At 41.0% G+C, this 22482-nt stretch overlaps 1 protein-coding gene across 1 annotated transcript; it reads right to left on the bottom strand.

Moving 5' to 3' along the window:
* Window positions 1-1257: 1257 nt before the first annotated feature.
* ZIM2 (zinc finger imprinted 2) lies at window positions 1258-22194 on the bottom strand. The gene is made up of 5 exons (XM_030819971.1): window positions 21834-22194; window positions 18742-18821; window positions 9940-10108; window positions 7366-7461; window positions 1258-3491 (listed from the first exon to the last, which is right to left on the bottom strand). Exons 1-5 carry the CDS (start codon window positions 22192-22194, stop codon window positions 2665-2667), a joined length of 1533 nt encoding a protein of 510 aa, XP_030675831.1. The 3' UTR covers window positions 1258-2664.
* Between the last annotated feature and the right edge of the window lie 288 nt (window positions 22195-22482).

Below are 22482 nucleotides of genomic sequence, written 5' to 3'. Positions count from 1 at the left end.
CTGTTTTCCAAAATTTTCTTTAATATGCTTAATATTATCTGTATAGTAAGGAAACAATACCTAATAAAACTATGTTAAAAATCAGAGTCCAAACAAAAGACTTCAGTTCATCTGTGGTTCTTTCTAGGTCTGACGTAAATCCTGTTATATCCTAATATGGGTTCATCATGCAGATTCTTCAAGGAGAAGAGGGTTGCGGAGGAGAGGTAAGTGGTTTATAGTCCTTCCCTAGAGAAAAAAATCAATACAACCTATAAACCCTGCTAGGATGAGGCTAGGAGTGTTTCTAAAACCCTCAAGATATACACATTTTGACTCAGAAATTCCACTGCTTGAGAATTTCCCCTTAGGAAACAAGACCAGATGCAAAGACGTTAGAGCAAATCAATAAGGAAAAATGCCAAAACGCCAAAACCCCAAAACCCAAGGGCTAAAGGGTTGGAAGCATAACTATAGCAGCAATGTGTATATAAGAGAGGAAATGGCCGGGCGTGGTGCCTCACACCTGTAATCCCAGCACTTTGGGAGGCCGAGGCGGGTGGATCACCTGAGGTCAGGAGTTTGAGAATCAGCCTGACCAACATGGTGAAACCCCATCTCTACTAAAAATACAAAAAAATTAGCTGGGTTTGGTGGCAAGTGCCTGTAGTCCCAGCTACTCAGGAGGCTGAGGCAGGAGAATGGTGTGAACCCAGGAGGTGGAGCTTGCAGTGAGCCAAGATTGCACTACTGCACTCCAGCCTGGGGGACAGAGTGAGACTCCATCTCAAAAAAAAAAAAAAAAAAAAAAAAAAAAAGGGAGAGAGATAAATTATAAGCAACTCCAGTTTCCAACCCTGAAAGGCCAGATGAAATAAATTAGGACACATCCATGCAACCAAGTACTAAAAGGAAACTTAGGAATGTATTTCTGTATATGGAAAGATGTTCATAATATATGAGAATGAAAATGATTGCCCTCAAAACAGTGTTTATGGTAGTATATTTCATTTCATAAAAATATAACTTTTTTTTTTTTTTGAGATGGAGTCTCACTCTGTTGTCCAGGCTGGACTGCAATGGCACAATCTCAGCTCAGTGTAACCTCTGCCTCCCAGGTTCAAGCGATTCTTGTGCTTCAGCCTCCCAAGTAGCTGGGACTATGGGTGAGCGCCACCATGCCCGGCTATTTTTTCATATTTTTAGTAGAGACAGGATTTCATCATTTTGGCCAGGCTGGTCTCAAACTCCTGACCTCAGGTGATCTGCCTGCCTCGGACTCCCAAAGTGCCAGGATTACAGGCATGGGCCACCATGCCCAGCCTAAAAATATAATTTTTAGAAACTATACAGATTTATGCATAAGAAAAAATGGGCACAAACTTTTAGCAGCAAGTATATTTGGGAGGGGGAAACACAAATATTCAAAGAAAAAACAAACATTTTCTAGTTTTCTTCAAGGAATGTATATTACTTGCATCACCACTAAAAAACTTAAAACATGAGTGTTTCTAAATTTATAGGCGCGAGCCACCGTGCCCAGCCTACAATGTGAATATACTAAACATTACTGAACTGTATGCTTAAAAACAGTTAAGACACTAAGCTTTATGTGGTTTTTACCACAATGAAATATAAGAATTTTTAAATGAGTTCTTCTAAATTTGAAAATGTAAACATGAAGAGGAGTGTCTAAACTGTTAGACATATCACGAACTGGGTAGGAACAGGAGGGAAGTTCTATATTAACCTCAGGGTTGCACAGGCCTTAAAATTGTGAGAGGGGATTGCTTTAGATTAAGAGACTTAAGAGATCAAACAACGAAATGCAATCTGTGGACCACATTTAGACCAGATTGAAACAAGCCAACTGTCAAAGGACATCTTGGAGATGATCAGGGAAGTCTGGTTATGGTGTGAGTAAAACCCTTTGTCTGAGGTGATTTAAAAATTTCCTTTTTAAGTAGAGGTACTGACGTTTAAAAAACATAAATGAGTCCATTAAAAATATGTTAAGTAAATAACAGTTCAAGCAGAATACAGATTTAGCAAAAACTGCAACGGGAGAAGTGAAATAAAAGACTGATCAGGCTATGAGTCTTCTGACCATGGGGAAAGAAGCAGGATTTCATGAGAGAGTGAATGAGGTAGAAACTACCTTAAAGACATGACAGGGTTTTCCTGGAGGTGAAGGGAGAAAAATTATGGAAGATGCAGAAAGGAAGTGGTTCCTGAAAAGGATGGGAGCTTATGGAAAAGGCACAGGAGCCGACTTGAAAGAGCTCCCAATGGCCAAAGCTGTAGCCATTTGAACAACAAAATAAATGACAGTACTGAATTACAGCCCATAGAATACATATCCACGAATCCATTCTGATAGAAAGGAGGGCAATCCTCCCTCACGATGAGTATCACTGAAAAAGGCAAAATCTGTTAGCTACTTTCCTATGCAACAAAAATATTCTTTGTAAGCTTTTCACCTGTGTGACACGTGAGGAATCCCCTCTTCAAAAAATTGCAACTTTTTTTTTTTTTTTACCACACTTTGATGAATTTTCAAGTTGTTAACAAGGTGTGGGGGCCAGTGAAAGACCTTCTCACATTCAGAACACTCTTTCTAGGATGAAGCCAAACATGTTGAGAAAAGTGTGTGCTGTGCCTGAAGGTTTCTCAACAGTGATTGCACTAGACAGTTTTCTCTTGAGAATGGAGTTGATAGTGTTGAGTGAGGTATGAGGGTCGGCCGAAACATTTCCCACATAGCTGACACTGGTAAGGCCTCTCTTGAGTGTGAGTTCTGTAATGCTGAATGAGATATGAATTCCGACTGAAGACTCTGCCACAGTCACAACACTGGCAGGCTCTCTCTCCAATGTAGTCATGCTTCCGCTGATAACGAATTAAGTATGTCTTGCTGTGGGACAACCCAGGAGGAAGGACTCTTGCTGCCTCATGGGCTTTGAGATGTTGAAGAAGATGCACATTCTGGAGAAAAGCTTTGCCGCACTGCAAACATTCACAGTAGTCCTCCTGACTATGAATTCTTACACGTTCACAGAGATTCGCACACTGGATGGAAGGCTTTCTACCTTCATTGGAGCCAGAAGGCTTCCTACCAGAATGGGTCTTCTGATGTCTGTTGAGGTGTGGCATGAGATAGAAGGCTTCACCACACTGTTTACATTCATAGGGTTTCTTCCCAGTATGGATCTGTTCGTGTCTCCCAAGGGCTACTTGAGTACTAAAGGTTCGTTTGCAAAATTCCCATCTGTTGTGTTTGTTCTCTTGGGATGCTGACTGGGGACTCGTACATATTCCAGGGGCAGTGCCTTCCTGGGGATCCTTTCCTAGAGGATCCTCTGATTGTTCACTAAGACTAGAGCTTCTCTCAAATTCATCACTGCCATAGCTTCTTTCCGGAGTGAGAGTCTTGGGGTCATTCATTGTTATAGGACTCAAAAGTTTCTCTTGGTTGCCCTGGTGTGGTTCCAATGAATCATCATGAGACTCTCCTGCAGAGACATGCCAGAAGTTACCTACTGCCAAATTATCCAATCCTGCCCCCCAATAATGGTATTTCTATAGGCAGGCTTTGCCCTGGAGTTAGTGCTTTGGTTTCAGGTCTCTTTTCCTAATCTAAAAAAAAAAAAAAGTAAAAATTCCTCTATTCTTTGTACTCAAAGAGAGACATACCAATATAATAGAAATAAAGAGACCAAGGATAACAAACAGATCTTATGGAGGTTGAGAGAGTTTTCTGAAAACCTAAAGAGAAAATGGAAAAAGGATAGAAAGGACAGTAAGTGGCCGGGCACAGTGTCTCACGCCTGTAATCCCAGAACCTTGGGAGGCCGAGGCGGGCAGATCACAAGGTCAAGAGATTGAGATCATCCTGGCCAACATGGTGAAACCCTGTCTCTACTAAAAATACAGAAAATTAGCTGGGCATGGTGGCGCATGCCTGTAGTCCCAGCTACTCAGGAGGCTGAGGCAGGAGAATCCCTTGAACCCGGGAGGCGGAGGTTGCAGTGAGCAGAGATCGCACCACTGCACTGCAGCCTGGATGACAGAGTGAGACTCTGTCTCAAAAAAAAAAAAGAAAAAGAAAAGACAGTAAGCAAGGAAGAGTGAGGAAGAAGGAGAAAAAATATCATCCAGGAGGATGGTGTGTCAAAAAGATGCCACAAATGTACAGAGTAGAATGAGCAGAAATCAGAGAAAGAGCTGGGATTGGGGTTTGTCAGCATTTTCTAAACCATGTTTGGCAGATCGCTAATATTCTGAAAAACAAATAGCTGTTACCATGAAGGGGGTTCCATTGTCAAGTTAATTTGGGAAGTGTTGTATGACACAAATCAAGCAGGTTTCATTCCTGTAGGATTCAGAACTTTTAATATGCACCTCGAACCCTAAAGAGGGAAGGTACAGAATGTGGCATTTCTTAAAGTGATCTTGCCATGAAACATTTTTTTTAGAACATCTATTACTGTGGTTCTTCAGGACTACTGAGGAAAGACTGGAGTAAACAGGTCAACAACCTCTTGTTCAGAATTAAAGATTCTCCTTTCTTAGCTCTGAATCTCTTGTTTTACCCCAATCTACATTGCCAACCAATCCCCTTTAATTCAGTATTTATTAAATGCCTGTTTTGTGCAAGGCATTATCTAACCAGATGGGTCAGAGGTCTGTAAAAGGGACTCTAATCAGACTATAAGTGACGACAGGAGCAGAGATGGGGGAACTGACTCCACTTAGGAACAGGAAATGATTAGTGGAGGGGACAGCATTTGGTGTCAGTAAACGGGGAAGGGGGGCGAGTTTATATGAAATAGCCTGAGTTAAGCTATAGAAATGTGAAAGTATACAGTCCTGGGGAGCTAGAAACACAGGATCTTAGTTGCAAGATCTGTAGAAGATGAGGCTGGGATGCAAATTTCAGGCCAGACTGGGACGAACTTCAGTGTTTTGGTAAAAGTTTGAATTTTATCTTGACGGAGGTAAGAGGCTGATAAAAAGTCCGTGCTTTATAAAGGCAACTCTCTGGTAGGAAAAATACTGAAGCCAAGGAAGTCAAGTTTAAGACTGTGGTTTGGAAGAGAGGTGATGAACACAGTGGTTGCATCCTGGCAGACACTCGAAGTATGTGAACAGAGTACAGGTAAAAGAGCAGAGCCAGAACATGGCTTAGGAAGTCATCAGGAAAAGAGGGATAGCTGGGCCCATCACAATGGATTAACTCTTTTAGGAAGTGGTCTTTGAAGAGAACACTCAAGAATGGAAGAGTAAGAGGACACCTAGTCCTCACTGGCTCTTCTGTTTTCCTCACCCTGCTGTACATCCAATATTTCAGCATGTTCTGCCAGTTCTTCTTTCAGGGAATACCTCCAACCTGACCCCTCTACAACCACAGCCTCAGCCTCCATCATCTTTAGCCTGGTAGACTTCAATGGTCTCTTGAACTGGTTTCTCTGGCTTTTCCTCTTAAAGCCCGTTCTCCATAGGACAGCCAGATAGATCTTTCTAGAATAGCACTGCCCAGTAGAACTCCCAGGGAAGATGGAAATGGTCTACATTTTTGCTGTCCAGCACAGTAGCCATTAGCCACATGTTGCTATCAAATACTTGCAATGTGGCTTGTGTGACTGAGGAACTAAATTTTAAATTTTATGTAATTCTTACTAGTGTAAATGTAAGTAGCCACATGTGCCTACTGTCTAGCATATTAGACAGCAAAGTTCTAAAATATCAATAACACTACTTCATTCCCCTGCTCAAAACTTCCCACCATCTTTGCATCTCACTTATAATAAAATTCTTTAACATACTCATAAGCGGGCTGGCCCTTGACTATCTCTGTGATCTCATCTTCTATCTTCCACTTAACTCAGACCATATTGCCCTTCTTCGTTTTTGGAACACCCAAGCTCATTCCAATCTCAGGGCCCTTGCACTTGCTGTTCGCTCTGCCTGTAACACTCTTCCTCAAGATTTCTACATGGGTCAGCCCCTCATCTCATTCAAGTCTTCCACAGTGAGGCCTTCTCAGACTATTCCATCTTAAGCAACCTCCCATATCTAATTCTCTATCTGCTTTACACTCAGTTATTATTTGTCTATTTTTTAAAACTACTGCCCCAATTAGAATGCAAGCTCTATGAAGGAAGAGATTTGTCTGTCTTATTCATTACTGTATCCACAGATACTAGGACAGTACCTGGCCCACCACAGAAGCCTGATAAATATCTACGGGATGACTGAATGAATGAAGAAGCCAGAGCAGGGAAAGAAAAGAAGACAATGAAAGAAACAGAGAGGAGTCTTCCTGGTAACTTCTTGAATTTTGTTTGGACATCCACTTTTCCACTCACACAGAAAAACGTGTAGGAGGGCTGTGTCAATCAGCACTGTACTGGACACAGCTGCTAGTTCAGGAAAGGGATATAACCCGACATGGAACAATGAAAAATCAGGAGAGCTGGAAAAGATGCTTCCTCTCTCTTGAGAATGCTTCTTGGACACATCAGCTCTTTCTTGCTCCTTCTTTGTACAGGAACAAAAAAATGCATCTAGGATTTATTGTCAGAGTGGAAGGCAGAGTAGAAGGAGAAAGTGAAACTAGGACTTCGATGACTTCACTGGGTCCCTGAATACAGCCCAGCTGATCAGTATTACAGGCTAATAATCCCTCTATGACTTTAGCCAATTTGGGTGTGGGTTTTCTGTTAACTACAACTGAAGGACAACAGTGATCCCAGCTGATGCACATGGTGACCCAATTCAAAGAAGGGGATTTCATGAAGATGGTAAGCGTTATTAGACTGTAGCCATAGAGTTTGGAGGAGGTGAACTCTATGGTTCCAGAATCATAAGGATGCTAGTGGAAACCTTTCGTGGAAGTTTCAGAAAAGAGCATATACGTGTGTCTGAGTTGGCAGAAGTAGGGGGATGGAAACCAGAGGGTGGGGGTTAAGAAGAAAAGAGAAGGGAGCATCTGGGTATCAACAAGTCTGAGGAGCTGATGTGAGGGAAAGTGGGAGGGCAGTGAGAAAGACAAGTGGTATCAGGCCAGGGTTTTTTGTTCGTCTCAGTTAAAGAGGAGAGATCTATGATTTCTAGCTGCAAGGAGAAAGGCATGAGTGAATGGAAGGGCTGGAACACAAGGGTAAAAGGACACTGGCCTCCCTGGAGCTAAGCAGGAGAGGAACTCATGTTGCATGAAGAGATGGGCTTCAGAAAGGAGATGAAGGGGAGTACTGAGGAGAAAGAGCCCCTGAGGCGACAGCACCTACCAGACTTCTCCTGGCCCAGGGGGCTTTGAGGAAAGCTCCCTGACTAGCATTTACTGGTCCCCTCTCCTACACCCCAGGCTTCCCCCTCACCGCTCACCTTGACAAATCACTGTATGTCTGCTGTCTGTCTCCATTGCACGTGATTCCTCCTCTTCCAGGCGTGAGATAATGTCAGGTTTAGAGAACTGGTACCCTGTTGGAGAGGAAGACTCAGAACTCAGGGTTTCAGTAACTCCCAACCCTGGGTCCCAAAGACTCTGGGATAATAAGGAAGGAAAAAACTTGCAGGAGTAAAATGAAGCCTGTTTTCCAGCCTATAGAGATTTTACCCCCAAGGGACATCTAAAATGTATGGAGATATCTTTGGTTGTCATAACTGTGGGAGCAGAGGGAGGGGTTCCTAGTGTCTAGTATGACTGGAGTCAGGGACACTGCTCAACATTCTGCAAGAGAGCCCCACAACCCGGGACGATCTGGCTCCATGTCAAGAGTGCCAAGGTTGAACAACTCTGCTATGAAGACTAAAAAGGGGGCATGAGGGCAGTATGCTGAGCTCTACACTTCAGCACCACGAATCTGACGTAGCTGCTCAAAAAGTCAACATTATGGTTCTTTTCCCTCCTGTGATAACGTCAACTGCCCCTTTGTCTTGAAGTGCTGCTCCTCCCCCTCCCTTAGTTCCTTGTTTCTCAAACTTCTATCATTTGCATACCAAATTATTATCTATTTGTTTACTGTCTGACTCTCTCCACTCAAATGTAACATCCATGAGTAGGGGAAATGTCATCTATTTTGTAACCCCAATGCCTATACCAGGCCTCGCACGTCTGAATTCACTGACAAGTTAATGAATGACCCTTGCATTTTGGCATTTCTATGTGCCATTTATAGTTGTATTCAGTATTTATTTAATGTTTTTCTTTAGATCACCTTTCTTTTTAACTTAGATATGCTTATTTTCTTTTTTTTTTGAGACAGAGTCTCACTCTGTCACCCAGGCTAGAGTGCAGTGGTGTGATCTCGGCTTCTTGCAGCCTCTGCCTCCCAGATTCAAGTGATTCTTCTGCCTCAGCCTCCTGAGTAGCTGAGACTACAGGCGCCCGCCACCACACCCAGCTAATTTTTCGTATTTTTAGTAGAGATGGGGTTTCACCATGTTGGCCAGGCTGGTCTTAAACTCCTGACCTCAAATGAACCACCTGCCTCAGCCTCCCAAACTGCTGGGATTACAGGCGTGAGCCACTGCGCCTGGCCAATATGCTTATTTTCAATGGAAGCTTTATATCAACCCTATAAATGGAAACCAATGTCACTCACACACACACAAAAAAATGGAAGGTAACATCATGATAAATATAACAGAAACTAAGGTTACTGAGTGCTAGCTAGCTTCTGTTGCCTATCTAACACTCAGGGTTTGATGTCTGCTCTCTTTGCTAAAATGGAAGAATAACAAGATAGACATGCTGACACCAAACTGATATTCTCTACTTGATACAATCAGAAGGCTTAAAGGAAAATTGAAGAACTTCTTTCTCACCAACAGATTGAAGGATTATGTCATGCTGTCCATGTACTGCCTAAAATCATCTTCTATTTAGCCCACTGTACTCATTCCACACTTAAGAAGACAATGTCCCAGGTGATATATAAGATGTCTATTAACACAAAACCTTCAGTGTTAAAGAAGCCAAGGGCTCACAAGATAGAAATGCCTCCAGGTCACTGCATAAGAGCTGGAAAGATAAAATTAACCTATTTCCTCTATTTTGATACTATTCCCTCTATTTTAAGTCATAAAATGTGGTAAGCTAGAGAAGAGTGTAAAATATGCTGGAAAATGTACTTCCTTGTAACCGATAAGAACCAGAGTTAAACATATGCATCCCTGTGCTAGGTTTGGGGCAGGATGTGTGTGTTTTCCCACTAGGTCTCACTTCACCAGGTTACTGCCAGTGGAACAGTGTTTGTTTTGGATTCTGTTTTTCAGGAGACCTCAAGCCCCCAAAAAAGCCACTGAAAAAGGAGCTTGGCACTGGCAACATAAACTTTTCACTTTTCACTTTCAACTTTACCTGTGAGAACAGATAAAACAATTTTGCCTCCACATGTAAAGAGAGATTGGCAATCTCTGATTCTTAAAATTCAAGCCAGTAGAAGTCTTTGGAGCTCCTGGAATTTTTAGCAATTCCTTCGCTCATTCAATAAACATCATTTTGATCCTTCCATTGTGCTGAGAACTAGTGGAGCAAACCCCTGTCAGGTAGCACATCAGAGTTTAAAAGAGCAGATTCTGGAGTCTGCTTGGGGTTAAATCCCAGCTTTCGACAAGTAATTTAACCTTTCAATGACTCAGTTTCCTCAACGTTAAAAATGTCAATAATAACAACAATAAGTATACCTCCCCCTCATAGGCCTAGTGTGAGGATTAAAGGAGTTGAAATATGTTAAACACTTACACAAGTGCCTGACACATATGTAGTGCTCAAGAAATGTTAGCTATTTTATAATTAACAGTGAATTTGATATTCAAATATTAAAATATTGCCTCTGACCTGGGTTGAGACTCACTGACATGGTGAACCGCCATTACTGATGAGAAGACACAAAGGAGTTGAGAGCCACTGCCCTAGTGGGAAGAAACCAAGTCCTGTGGAGAAGGTACACTTACCCAGGCAGACCAGGTTCCTGTAATTCTCCAGCATCACCTTCCTGTAGAGGTTTCTCTGAGCAGCACTAAGGGAGCTCAGTTCCTCTGGGCTGAAGTCCACAAACACATCCTCAAAGGTCACCAACTCCTCAAACACCAGAAATGTGCCTAAGTGTTTGAAGTCCAGGAACTATCCCAGAGAGAGGAGAAGGGACGTGATTAGAGAGGACTGAACATGATGCAGGCATTCAGACCAGCAGAGAGCTTCCACGTGCTCTAATCCAGAGCCACGGGCACCTGGCATTGCATCTTTCTTTGTCTTAGAGTCTGAGAGAAGTGGGAACATTACTGAAACAGTTCCTGTTGCTAATTACTACAGATTTAGGTTGAGGGGGAAATATCCTTTTAAGCTACTTTATAAAGATAGAATGGAAGCATGCAAATACTTAAAAGCTCAGCGGTATACCTCAGCCTCAGGAATCAGAGTCCTGGCTCTGGTTCTTTGTGAGTTTGGGTAGGTTAAGCCTCAGGGCCCCACCTGTAAAACAAAGTGCTCATAACATGAAGAAATATTCAATTGTGTTAATAAACAAGGAGATGAAAATCAAAATGACAAAATACCATTTTATACTCATTCAATTAAGTATTGGGTAAAAAGTAACTGAGTAAAAATTAAGAAGTGGGACAATACCAAGTATTATATAAAACATGGATTCACTGGAGATGCTAAGGGAAATGTAAATTAGAAAACCACTTTTGACCCAGAAATTCTTTTTCTAATTTTAAAAAATGTTGGGGGGTACACAGTACTTGTATATACTTACAGGGTACATGAGATGCTTTGATACAGGCAGGCAATGTGGAATAAGCACATCATGGGGAATGGGGTATCCATCCCCTTAGGCATTTATCCTTTGAGTTACAAACAATCCAATTACACTCTTTATTTTAAAATGTACAATTAAGTTATTATTGACTATAGACTCCCTATTGTACTATCAATAGTAGGTCTTATTCATTCTTTCTACTTTTTTTTGTACTCATTAACCATCTCTACCTCCCTCCAGCCCCCCAACTATCCTTCCCAGCCTCTGAGAACCACCCTTCTAATCTCTATTTGACCCCAAAATTCTATTCCTAGGTATATTTGCTCATGTGTACTTAAAGACATGGATGGGCTCGTCTGGGAAGTGAGGAGCGCCTCTGCCCGCCGCCCACCGTCTGGGATGTGAGGAGCGCCTCTGCCCGCCGCCCACCGTCTGGGATGTGAGGAGCGCCTCTGCCCGCCGCCCACCGTCTGGGATGTGAGGAGCGCCTCTGCCCGCCGCCCACCGTCTGGGATGTGAGGAGCGCCTCTGCGCGGCCACCCCGTCTGGGAAGTGAGGAGCGCCTCTGCCCGGCCGCCCCGTCTGGGAAGTGAGGAGCGCCTCTGCGCGGCCGCCCCGTCTGGGAAGTGAGGAGCACCTCTGCCCAGCTGCCCTGTCTGGGATGTGGAGAGCGCCTCTGCCCGCCCGCCCCGTCTGGGATGTGGAGAGCGCCTCTGCCCGGCCGCCCCGTCTGGGATGTGGAGAGCGCCTCTGCCCAGCCGCCCCGTCTGGGATGTGGGGAGCGCCTCTGCCCGGCCGCCCTGTCTGGGAGGTGTACCACAGAGACCAGAAGCAATGTGGGGGCTGGACGTGGTGGCTTGCGCCTGTAGTCCCGGTACTCTGGGAGGCCGAGGCGGGTTGATCACTTGAGGCTAGGAGTTCGGGACCAGCCTGGCCAACATGGCGAAACATATGAAAAATACAACAGACAAACCAACCAACCAACCAAGCGACAACAAAACAGGTCTACCCTGGAGTCATACTCTAATTTTTTCTATTTTCCTCCCTTTCTGATCCTTTACCCCACTTTCTTTTTCTTCCTCTTCCTTCTCCTTCTTCTTTATCAAATAGAGGATTGAGTTATTATCATTGATCCATATAAAGTCCCTCTCTCATTTATTTTCTTTAATTCCCACCCCCTATTTCTATTCCCCGTCTTCCCATGTGCAACCTTCCTAATATGTTTGATATACATCTTTTTGTTTGTACTTTTAAAAGATAAAAATAAAAAAATTAAAAAAAAAAAAGACATGGATGGGCATGTTTATAATAGCATGTTTGGAACATCCAAAATCTGGAAATAACCCAAACATTCATTAACAGTAGAAGAGATAAATATAGTATAGCCATACAATGAAATAGTATTCTAGCAATAGAAATCAATTAACTACAGTTATATACAACAATCTTGGTAGCCTAAGGTTGAATTTAAAAGGCAGATACCATATACCCAAAGGAAAATAAGCTGTCCTACCAAAAAGACACATGCACTCATATGTTCATTACGGCCCTGTTCACAGAAGCAAAGACATGGAATCAACCCAAGTGCCCATCTACAGTGGACTGGATAAAGAAAACGAGGTGTGTATACACCATTGAATACTATGCAGCCAAAAAAAGAACAAAATCGTGTCCTCTGCAGCAACACAGATGCAAGCGGAAACCATTATCCTAAGCGAACTAACGCAGAAACAGAAAACCAAATACCACGTGTTCTCACTTATTAATGGGAGCTGAACACTGAGTATACACGGTCATTAAAATGGGACAACAGACACTAGGGAATACAAGAGGAGGCAGGGAGGGAGGGGAGTAAGGGTTGGAAAAGGCCATTTATTGGGTACTGTGCTTACTACCTGAGGTGACATATTCATTCATGCTCCAAATCTTAGCATTGTGCAATACACCTTTGTAACAAACCTGCACATGTGTGCCCGGATTCTAAAATAAAAGTGAAAAAAAAAAAAGATAGACTGACCTCTTCAAATCTAACATTATCCTGAGGCAATAGGATACTTACCTTCCTTAGTGAATCTGAATATCTACCAACTAGAAAACTGTAACACGTATGAGAAAATGCATAGGATCTCCCCACTCAAATATGCTAATCCAATAAGTCTTTATAAACAGTTAACGACAAAAATTGAAAATTAAAACTTACTAGCCATTTTGCTCAAAATGTTATAGCAGTTAATGATTTTTCTGTTTGTGTCCAGTTATACTTTGGCAATGAAAAAAATGATTCAAAACCAAAGGTACATTGTTAGGCTTAGGTCTTAACCTGGCAATCATGGATTCTTAAGGCTGAGCTTTGTGGTGCATGTACACCTTTCTGGAAGATAAAAATTCCAAGTTTCTCAAAGGAGTCTGTGACTCAAAATATTTAGCATAGGGAGCAATCTCAGTTTTTCATAACCATTTTTTCTTGTGCTTTATTTTACTTAATACAGTTAATATGCTACAATACCTTGAATATAATGGATAATCAATATTATTATATTAAAAAAAGATTGTTAAAAGAGAAATGTTACCTGATTCAGTATAAGAGAATTGAATTTAGTTGTAGAAAAGGTATCTATTTCAAGTAAGAATCACTGTATGGTAGGTTATGATTTCTCAGTCACAGTGTCATATTTAAATGATGGTGGTCATATGGTAGTCAGAGCATTTTTAAGACTGCTCTCTTACTGTTCCCAAATGTTTTCCTACTGTAAACTGTCCATTGACTCTCCTTTCTTTTTTCCATCTCATCCTCTGTAACTATTAGAGAAAATCATGGGAACAAACCTATACTGGAATAAGGAGTTTTGAGTTCTGCTATTAGCTAGTTGTGAGGTATGCGTTAATTAATCTTTGATTCTCATTGTCTCATCTTTAAAATAAAGAGATCCATTACATTATCTCTAAAGTCATTTACACTCTAAAATCTTATAATAAAACACATAAAATCCTGTGATACTGTAAAAATAAAAAGGCAGATATCAGAAGATTACGTAAGACTATGATACCCATTTTATTAATATACATCTTTTGTGTTTTAAGTAAAACTTTCTAAAACTTTTTATGCAAATCAACAAACATTGGATTAAATTAGGGATCATATACTGGCTGCCCAGCTCCTTCAGATGGGTTTATTTGGCTCACGTGGTCCTTCTATTCTTTTTTAAAAATTTGTATTAGCTGCCAACACCAAAAAAATTAGGAAATGTCATTAACTGGTTTTGTGGCTTCTGATTAAAAGCATTAGAAAATCTGGGGACCTGGGTCCACATTCTCACATGGCACCATCAGCAAAAGCTGAGTCACAGCTGCCCCTATATATGGGACAGGCACTCCCCTGTTTGTCATAATCCACCCGGACCAATTCCTTATTTATATTCCCTTGGTAGTCGTTGGGGGCGTCTTCGCTTGGAATCCCTGGCACAGACAAGGTAGGGACAGAGGGCTACTCTCAGGAGCAGATATTCTACAACAGTGTTTCTCAACCTTTTTTCCTGATCTCGCTCCCCCCACCCCAGTAATCTTTATAGATCATTTTTTCTAATCACAACTCCCACGAATTTTTTCTGGTTCTAAAGAAAGCAGAGTATATTAATTTCATTATTGTCTTTTAGGTTTCTAAAACATGACTTACAAGAACACTGGAGAACATTTTTGAAACAAAAAATCAGAAAACCTCATAAGAGTATCATGTCCCTATAAGAGCTGCCATTTGTTAAAGGCCTACAGTAAGCCACACCCTTTGTGTGGGTACAAGGGGTTGTCTTCATTTACACTATTTTCACTTTTGCAAAGTACCTTCCAGCCCTTGACATGGATATACTTTTTCAAACAATTATAAATTAGCATTGATTCACATACACAGTTATTGGATGCTTCCAATTTTAATGTGCACACAAATCACCTGGGGATCTTGTTAAACACAGATTCTAATTCAGTTGGTGGAAGTGGGGCCACAGGTGCTGTGTGTCTATTTTTTTAAATAACAGCTTTATTGAGATTTAATTTACGTATTATAGAAGTCACCTATTTAAAGTATACAATTTAATGGGTTTTTAAGCATATTCACAGAGTTGTGCAACCATCACCCCAATAAATTTCAGAACATTTTATCACCCCAAAAGAAACCCTGCACCTCCTTGCAGTCACTCTCCATTTCCCTCCAACATCTTCCCACGTCCTACCCCAAGCCCTAGGCAACCACTAACATACTTTATGTCTCCATGGATTTGCTGATTCTGGATATTTCATAAAACTGGAATCGCACGGTACCCCATACATTTCAATATTGCAAATATACTGTGTATCTGTGTATATACTGTATGTATGTCTGTGCTGTACGCATAAGAAGAATAGTATGTGTTCACCCCCAAGAACCAATTTTCTTCCCCTTGAAGGCAATATCATCCTCCTTAAGATGCATGTTCTAGGACATGACTTTCAAGGAAAAGGCCCGTTTCAATTGCTCTGTGACTTTTTGGCACCCTCTATATGGTTCTAAGAACACTCTTTTTTCCCTCAAACAGAGCCTGACACTGGTAGACACTGGTGAATAAACAAACAGATGATGACACTACCAGAATCATTTGTATAATCTTGTACAACATGAAAAAAGTTTTATGTTTGATGATTTCATTAAAATATTATTCATTATTTTGGAGGAAATACATGGCAGGACATAATTATCTTTACTTTTTTTTAAAATTCTGGACTATTCTAGCCTATCCATGCTTCCCAATGGACCCCATTGTCTGAAATCCCCAAATCCAAAAATTTAGTTGAAACAGGATGGCCAGATAGAATTCAGCTTGCCCAGTTAAATTTGAATTTCAGTAAGTTTTAAGGAGCTGAGTTTTTTGAAATCTTTGACAATTTCATGGATAGTGTGTTGGGTGGGAAGAGCACTGGGCTGGCAGTTCAGAGACCTGGGTTCAAGTACTGTACTTTTTTTTTCTTGTTGGTTTTTTGAGATACAGTCTCACTCCGTTGCCCAGGCTGGAGTGCAGTGGTGCAATCTCAGCTCCCTGCAACCTCCACCTCCTGGGTTCAAGCAATTCTCGTGCCTCAGCCTCCCAAGTAGCTGGGATTACAGGTGTGTGTCACCATGCCCAGCTAATTTTTGTATTTTTAGTAGAGATGTGGTTTCGTCATGTTGGCCAGACTGGTCTTGAACTCCTGACCTAAGGTGATCTGCCTGCCTTGGCCTCCCAAAGTGCTGGGGTTACAGGTATGAGCCACTGCACCCGGCCTGTACTGTTATTTAATTGCACTGGACAAGACAGGTAACATCTCTGATCTGGATCTTGATCTATAAATGGTCATCATACTTTTTGTATCATAGGGTTTTGTGAAGAACAAATTTTGTTATGTGTCTATTAGAAATCTTTTTTTTTGTTTTTGTTTTTTGAGACAGAGTCTCACTCTCACTCAGGCTGGAGTGCAGCGACGTGATCTTGGCTCACTGCAACCTCCACCTCGCAGGTTCAAGTGAGTCTCCCACCTCAGCCTCCCGAGTAGCTGGGATTACAGGCATGTGCCACCATGCCCAGCTAATTTTTGTGTTTTTAGTACAGACGGGGTTTCACCATGTTAGCCAGGCTGGTCTCAAACTCCTGACCTTAGGTGATCCTCCCACCTCGGGAGGGATATTGGCCTGAAATTTTCTTTTTCTGTTGTCTCTGCCAGGTTTTGCTATCAGGATGATGCTGGCCTCATAAAATGAGCCTCTTTTTCTATTGTTTGGAATAGTTTCAGAAGGAATGGTACCAGCTCCTCTTTGTACCTCTGGTAGAATTCGGCTGTTAATCTGTCTGGTCCTGGGCTTTTTTTGGTTGGTAGGCTATTAATTACTGCCTCAATTTCAGAACTTGTTATTGTTCTATTCAGGGATTCTACTTCTTCCTGGTTTAGTCTTGGGAGGGTGTATGTGTCCAGGAATTTATCCATTTCTTCTAGATTTTCTAGTTTACTTGTGTAGAGGTGTTTATAGTATTCTCTCATGGTAGTTTGTATTTCTGTGGGATCAGTGGTGATATCCCTTTATCATTTTTTATTGTGTCTATTTGATTCTTCTCTCTTTTCTTCTTTATTAGTCTGGCAAGCAGTCTATCTAATTTGTTGATCTTTCCAAAAAACCAGCTCCTGGAGTCATTGATTTTTTTGAAGGGTTTTTTTTTTTTTTTTTTGTCTCTATCTCCTTTAGTTCTGCTCTGATCTTAGTTATTTCTTGTCTTGTTAGCTTTTGAATTTATTTGCTCTTGCTTCTCTAGTTATTTTAATTGTGATGTTAGGTTGTCAATTTTAGATCTTTCCTGCTTTCTCCTGTGGGCATTTAGTGCTATAAATTTCCCTGTAAACACTGCTTTAGCTGTGTCCCAGAGATTCTGGTACATTGTGTCTTTGTTCTCATTGGTTTCAAAGAACTTATTTATTTCTGCCTTAATTTCATCATTTACTGAGTCATTCAGGAGCAGGTTGTTCAATTTCCATGTAATCATGTGGTTTTGAGTGAGTTTCTTAATCCTGAGTTCTAAATTCTTTTCCTTAAGAATGTTGAATACTGACCTCCACTCTCTTGTGGCTTGTAGGGTTTCTGCAGAGAGATCTGCTGTTAGTCTGATGGGCTTCCCTTTGTGGGTAACCTGACCTTTCTCTCTGGCTGCCCTTAACATTTTTCCTTCATTTCAACCTTGTGAATCTGATGATTATATGTGTCTTGGAGTTGCTCTTCTCGAGGAGTATCTTTGTGGTGTTCTCTGTATTTCCTGAATTTGCATGTTGGCCTGTCTTGCTAGGTTGGGGAAGTTTTCCTGGGTAATATCCTGAAGAGTGTTTTCCAACTTGGTTTATTCTCCCCATCACTTTCAGGTATACCAATCAAACATAGGTTTGGTCTTTTCACATAGTCCCATATTTCTTGGAGGCTTTGTTCGTTTCTTTTCATTCTTTTCTCTCTAATCTTGTTTTCATGCTTTATTTCATTAAGTTGATCTCCAGTCTCTGATATCCTTTTTCTGCTTGATCGATTCGCTATTGATACTTATGTATGCTTCATCAAGTTCTCGTGCTGTGTTTTTTCAGCTCCATCAGGTCATTTATGTTTGTCTCTAAACTGGTTATTCTAGTTAGCAATTCCTCTAACCTTTTTTCAAGGTTCTTAGCTTCCTTGCATTGGGTTAGAACATGCTCCTTTGGCTTGGAGGAGTTTAGATAAACAACAGTTTTTTACGTAAGTATGTCTTAAATATTAAACATTGCATACTTATGCAAAAAATTGTCTATCTGAAATTCAAACTTCATACTAATGCTAAAAATTTATTTATACTTATGCTAAAAATTTATTCATAGTTTATCTAAAATTCAAATTTAATTTGGGTGTTGTGTATATTTACTTGCTAAATCTGGCCAGCCTAAGTTGGAGTAACTACACTACATTAGGCAGCAATAACTAAGTGGTTATGAATGTGGACTCTAAAGCCACACTGCCTGGGTTCATATCTCAATCGTATTATTTAACAGCTGTGTGACTTTCAGCATATTATTTAGTCTTTCTGCCTCCACTCCCTCACATATAAAAAGGGGTACAATAATAATGCAAACCATATAAGGGTTTTTCTGAATAAAACAGAATACTAAAAAAAAAGTAAACAATTAATTCAAAAGACAGGAAAAGAGGAAAAATAATAAATATATAGTATGTGGGATGGTGATAAGTACAAGACAGAAAAGTAAAGCACAGAAGGAGGATAAAAGAGTCAGAAGGATTTTTCTTGGAGAAAAAAGAAAAAAAAGAATCATAAGCAAATGTTAGATTAGTCAGAAAAAAGGCTCAGTAAAGTGATATTTATATAAAAACTTAATGGAAATGAGGATGTGTTTAATTAAATAAGGAAGTCCACAAATTAGGAAGATAAGATCCCCATATTTAATAACCATGTCAAAGGAAAGCCTGACTCACCTGGGACCCAGCAGATGGCAGATTGTCTAACATCTCTGTGTTCCTCTTTTCTGCAGGGACAGAGTCCTGAGCAAGGAAACCTAGAAGGGAGAGAGGAATAACCATGGAATTGAGTCCTGTCTGGCAGCACTGACAGACACAGTGGCCAGCCACCCTCATGCCACCCTGTCCTGCCATGGGAAGTAACAGCAGCTCTAGAGTTCCTATGGTGAGAAAGACAGAAATCATTTCTCAACTCAATATAACAAGTTCCAAAAGAGAGCTCTGGTTATTTCCCAGCTCTAAATCCTTCAATGGCTCCCACTGCCTTCCAAATAAAGTGAAAGTTCCCTCTATATCAGTCATTTTGGGCCTCACCATCCAATCAAGATCACCACAGAACCTCTGTTCCTCAACTGTAAAGCAGAAATAATGACAATACCTGTACAGTAGTCCCCACTTATCTGAGTTTTGCTTTCTGCAGTTTCAGTTACCCATGGTCAATTGGGGTCAAAAATATTAAATGGAAAATTCCAGAAATAAATAATTCATATGTTATAAATTGTGTGCCATTCTGGTGATGAAATCTCACGCTTTCCTGCTCTGTCCCACTTGGGACATGAATCATCCCTCTGTCCAGTGTATCCACTCTGTATACACTATCTACCCCTTAGTCACTTATTAGCTGTCTTGGTCATCAGATCAACTGTCATGGTATCTCAGTGCTTGTGTTCATGTAGCCCTTATTTTACTTAATAACGCCCCCAAAGCACAAGAGCAGTGATGCTAACCTACTGTTATAATTGTTCCATTTTATAACTAGTTGTTGTTAATATCGTACTGTGCCTAATTAATACACTTCATCACAGGTACGTATGTAGAGGAAAAGGCATAGTATATATAGGGTTTGATACTATCCACACTTTCATGTGTGTTAGAATGTATGCCCCTCAGATAAGGGGAGTATACTATACCTCTAAGGGCTCTTGTGAGAATTAAACATTACATATGTACGGCACACAGTAGGTATTTTTTTGGTAAATGGCAGCTCTTATGATTAAGCCTTTCCTACATATTTTTCACTCATTGATCTAAAAGACAACCACCACTTTCCCTCCAGGAGCCTTAACCTTGATGGCCTTCCTTGCCTATATATTCTCTTTTCTGGGTAAACCTTTCATTAATCTGTTGTTTCTTTCCGGTACCCTAGGGAACTCTCTTTCCTTCTCACTGAACTCTAGCTTCATCAGTAACTCAGTGCCTCTGGCCAAGTTTTTAGCCTCTGGGACAACATCCACTATATCCATATGAGGCACTCATGTAACACTGTGATTAAGAGTACAGATGCTAGAGCCAGCAGCCTAAGTCTGAATCCTGACTGCCAATTATTAATATAAGTTGTGGAACCATGGTCAAGTTACTCAGCCTCTTTATGCCTGTCTCCTGGTCTTGTACCTATTTCACAGAACTATTAATAGAAGAAAATGAACTAACATGAAAGAACACCTATGATAATACATTAAAACATTATAAGTGCTCAAGTGTTCACTATTAGCATTTTAAAAGTTCTTTTATGTGGGAGCACAGAATGGGATTAATCATAATCCTTAGTTCATGATATGCTATCTTTATTGAGCCATGCATGGCCCTCATGGTTATTTTAAATCCATTTCTTTATATTTTTAAGTATAATTAAGGCCTGTGAATGTACTATCCAGCCCAAAACTAGAACATTCCCAATAACTTATATCCGCCTGTGTGCTTCTTTCCTGTCCATACTCCAGCCTTCCCTCTAGAGATAACTATGCCCTGAGGTCTGGTGTTAGTATTCATTGTTCTGTTGCTATATATATGCCCCAAACAATTCTTTGCTTTTAGTTAGTATTATTTGTTTCAAAGGACTATAAGGACCCAGTGGCTTTCTTCTCTCATTCTTGAAATGCCTCCTTAGCTCTAATCTAATAACGTAAGTTTCTAAGATACCAGTCAAATTTTGGCAGAAGTTCCACTTCCAGTCTTTGTATCTCCCACATTTTATACCCCCTTGCATCTAAAATTTAGCTAATCATTCTTGTTCTTGAATAGAAAGACTAAATAATGTAAAGACCAATTTTCCCAAATTTACACTTAATATATTAATGCCACAAGCAATCCCAGGAGATTTTTTTTTTTGTGGTGTGTGTGTCTTGTTTTGTGTTGAAACTAAGGTTTACAATGGATAAGAAATGTGAGGCAAGGTGAACAAAGCTGGTACACTCAGAGAAATAGTAAATCTTAAAAGCAAAAGCCAAACCCACATAGGCATAAAAAGGAATGAAATCATGTCCTCTGCAGCAACATGGGTGCAGCTGAAGCCATTATCCTAAGCAAATTAACACAGAATCTGCGGTGGCTCTTGCCTATAATTCCAGCATTTTGGGAGGCCAAGGTGGGTGGATCACAAGGACAGGAGTTGAGACCAGCCCTACCAACATGGTGAAACCCTGTCTTTACTAAAAATACAAAAATTAGCCAGACGTGGTGGCGGGCCCCTGTAATTCCAGCTACCTGGGAGGCTGAGGCAGGAGAATTGTTTGAACCCAGGAGGTGGAGGTTGCAGTGAGCCGAGATCATGCCACTGCACTCTACCCTGGGTGACAGAGCAAGACTCCGTCTCAAAAAAAAAAAAAAAAAGAAAACCAAATACTACATGTTTCCACTTTTAGGTGGGAGCTAAACATTGCGTATACATGGACACTAAGATGGGAACAACAAACATGGAGAATTCCAAAAGGGGGTAATGAGGAAGGAGGGCAAAGGTTGAAAAACTGCCTATCCAGTACTATGTTCACCACTTGGGTGACAGAATCATTAGAAGCCCAAACTTCAGCAGCATCCAATACGCCCATGTAATAAACTTGCAAATGCACCCCTGAACTTAAAATAAAAATTTTAAAATAACCCAAACCCCAAATTTCTTTCATCTCACATGAGATTATGCAGATCAGGCTGAATGTATAAAATGCATTCTTTCATTCATTCACTCAACAAATTTCTATTCAGCTCCTATTACATGCCAGGCATACAGCAGATATTCAATAAACAGAAGCAGCTAGTTGCTTCCTCCTTCTCACCTTCCTTCTCACATGCCTGAATAAAGTTTGCCACCATGGTTCCTGCCTCTTTGCTGTTCTTGGGCTGTTTTGACCTCACCCATGTCTGAATCTCCTCTGGCAGGGTGCTCAGAAACTGTTTCAGCACTAGTTGATCTATCATCTGCTCCTTGGTGGGGATCTCCGGCTGCAGCCATTGCGAACAGAGCTCCTGGATTTGGCTCACAGCTTGATGAGGCCCATTCACTGACAGGTATTGAAAATCCCCAAACTTTTGATGGGAAACTTTCAGTGTCTCTGTTTCTAGTTTCTTCTCTTGACCACGCACACAAAAGATGTAGGGATTCCTCAAGATATCTGAAACCCCTGTCACATCCGGCATCTCTACACCTTGGCCCTTTACAGGACAGAGCTACTCTTAAAGGCAGGCTGCTCCAGTACACAATGCAGTGGAAGATGGTAGGCAGGGTTGTATCAGCTGAAAGGATTACAGAAACCTCAGGACCTGCAGAAATTACGTACAGACTTACAACTAGCCTGCATAGTTATGATTGGACAGTGGAGTGGAGGTGATCTGAACAAGTATTACACAAAAGATGACAGCTATAAATAGCCAATCAACATAAAACAAGGCTAAACTTCATTAGTTATCAGAGATATAGGAATTAAA

Source organism: Nomascus leucogenys, chromosome 10 (assembly GCF_006542625.1).
Source record: "Nomascus leucogenys isolate Asia chromosome 10, Asia_NLE_v1, whole genome shotgun sequence".
Classification (NCBI taxonomy): Eukaryota; Metazoa; Chordata; class Mammalia; order Primates; family Hylobatidae; genus Nomascus; species Nomascus leucogenys.
The sequence above is the reverse complement of the archived record's forward strand: the minus strand, read 5'-3'. Positions and strand labels throughout refer to the sequence as shown.

What these genes read in the sequence shown, in the direction of transcription:
- ZIM2 (XM_030819971.1), bottom strand. Translation starts at nt 22,194, where the DNA reads ATGCCGGATGTGACAGGGGTTTCAGATATCTTGAGGAATCCCTACATC. An exon ending in TGCCATCTGCTGGGTCCCAG is followed by an intron (nt 10,109 to 18,741) that starts GTGAGTCAGGCT and finishes TCTCTGGGATAG; the next exon opens with TTCCTGGACTTCAAACACTT. An exon ending in CAGGAACCTGGTCTGCCTGG is followed by an intron (nt 7,462 to 9,939) that starts GTAAGTGTACCT and finishes CCTCTCCAACAG; the next exon opens with GGTACCAGTTCTCTAAACCT.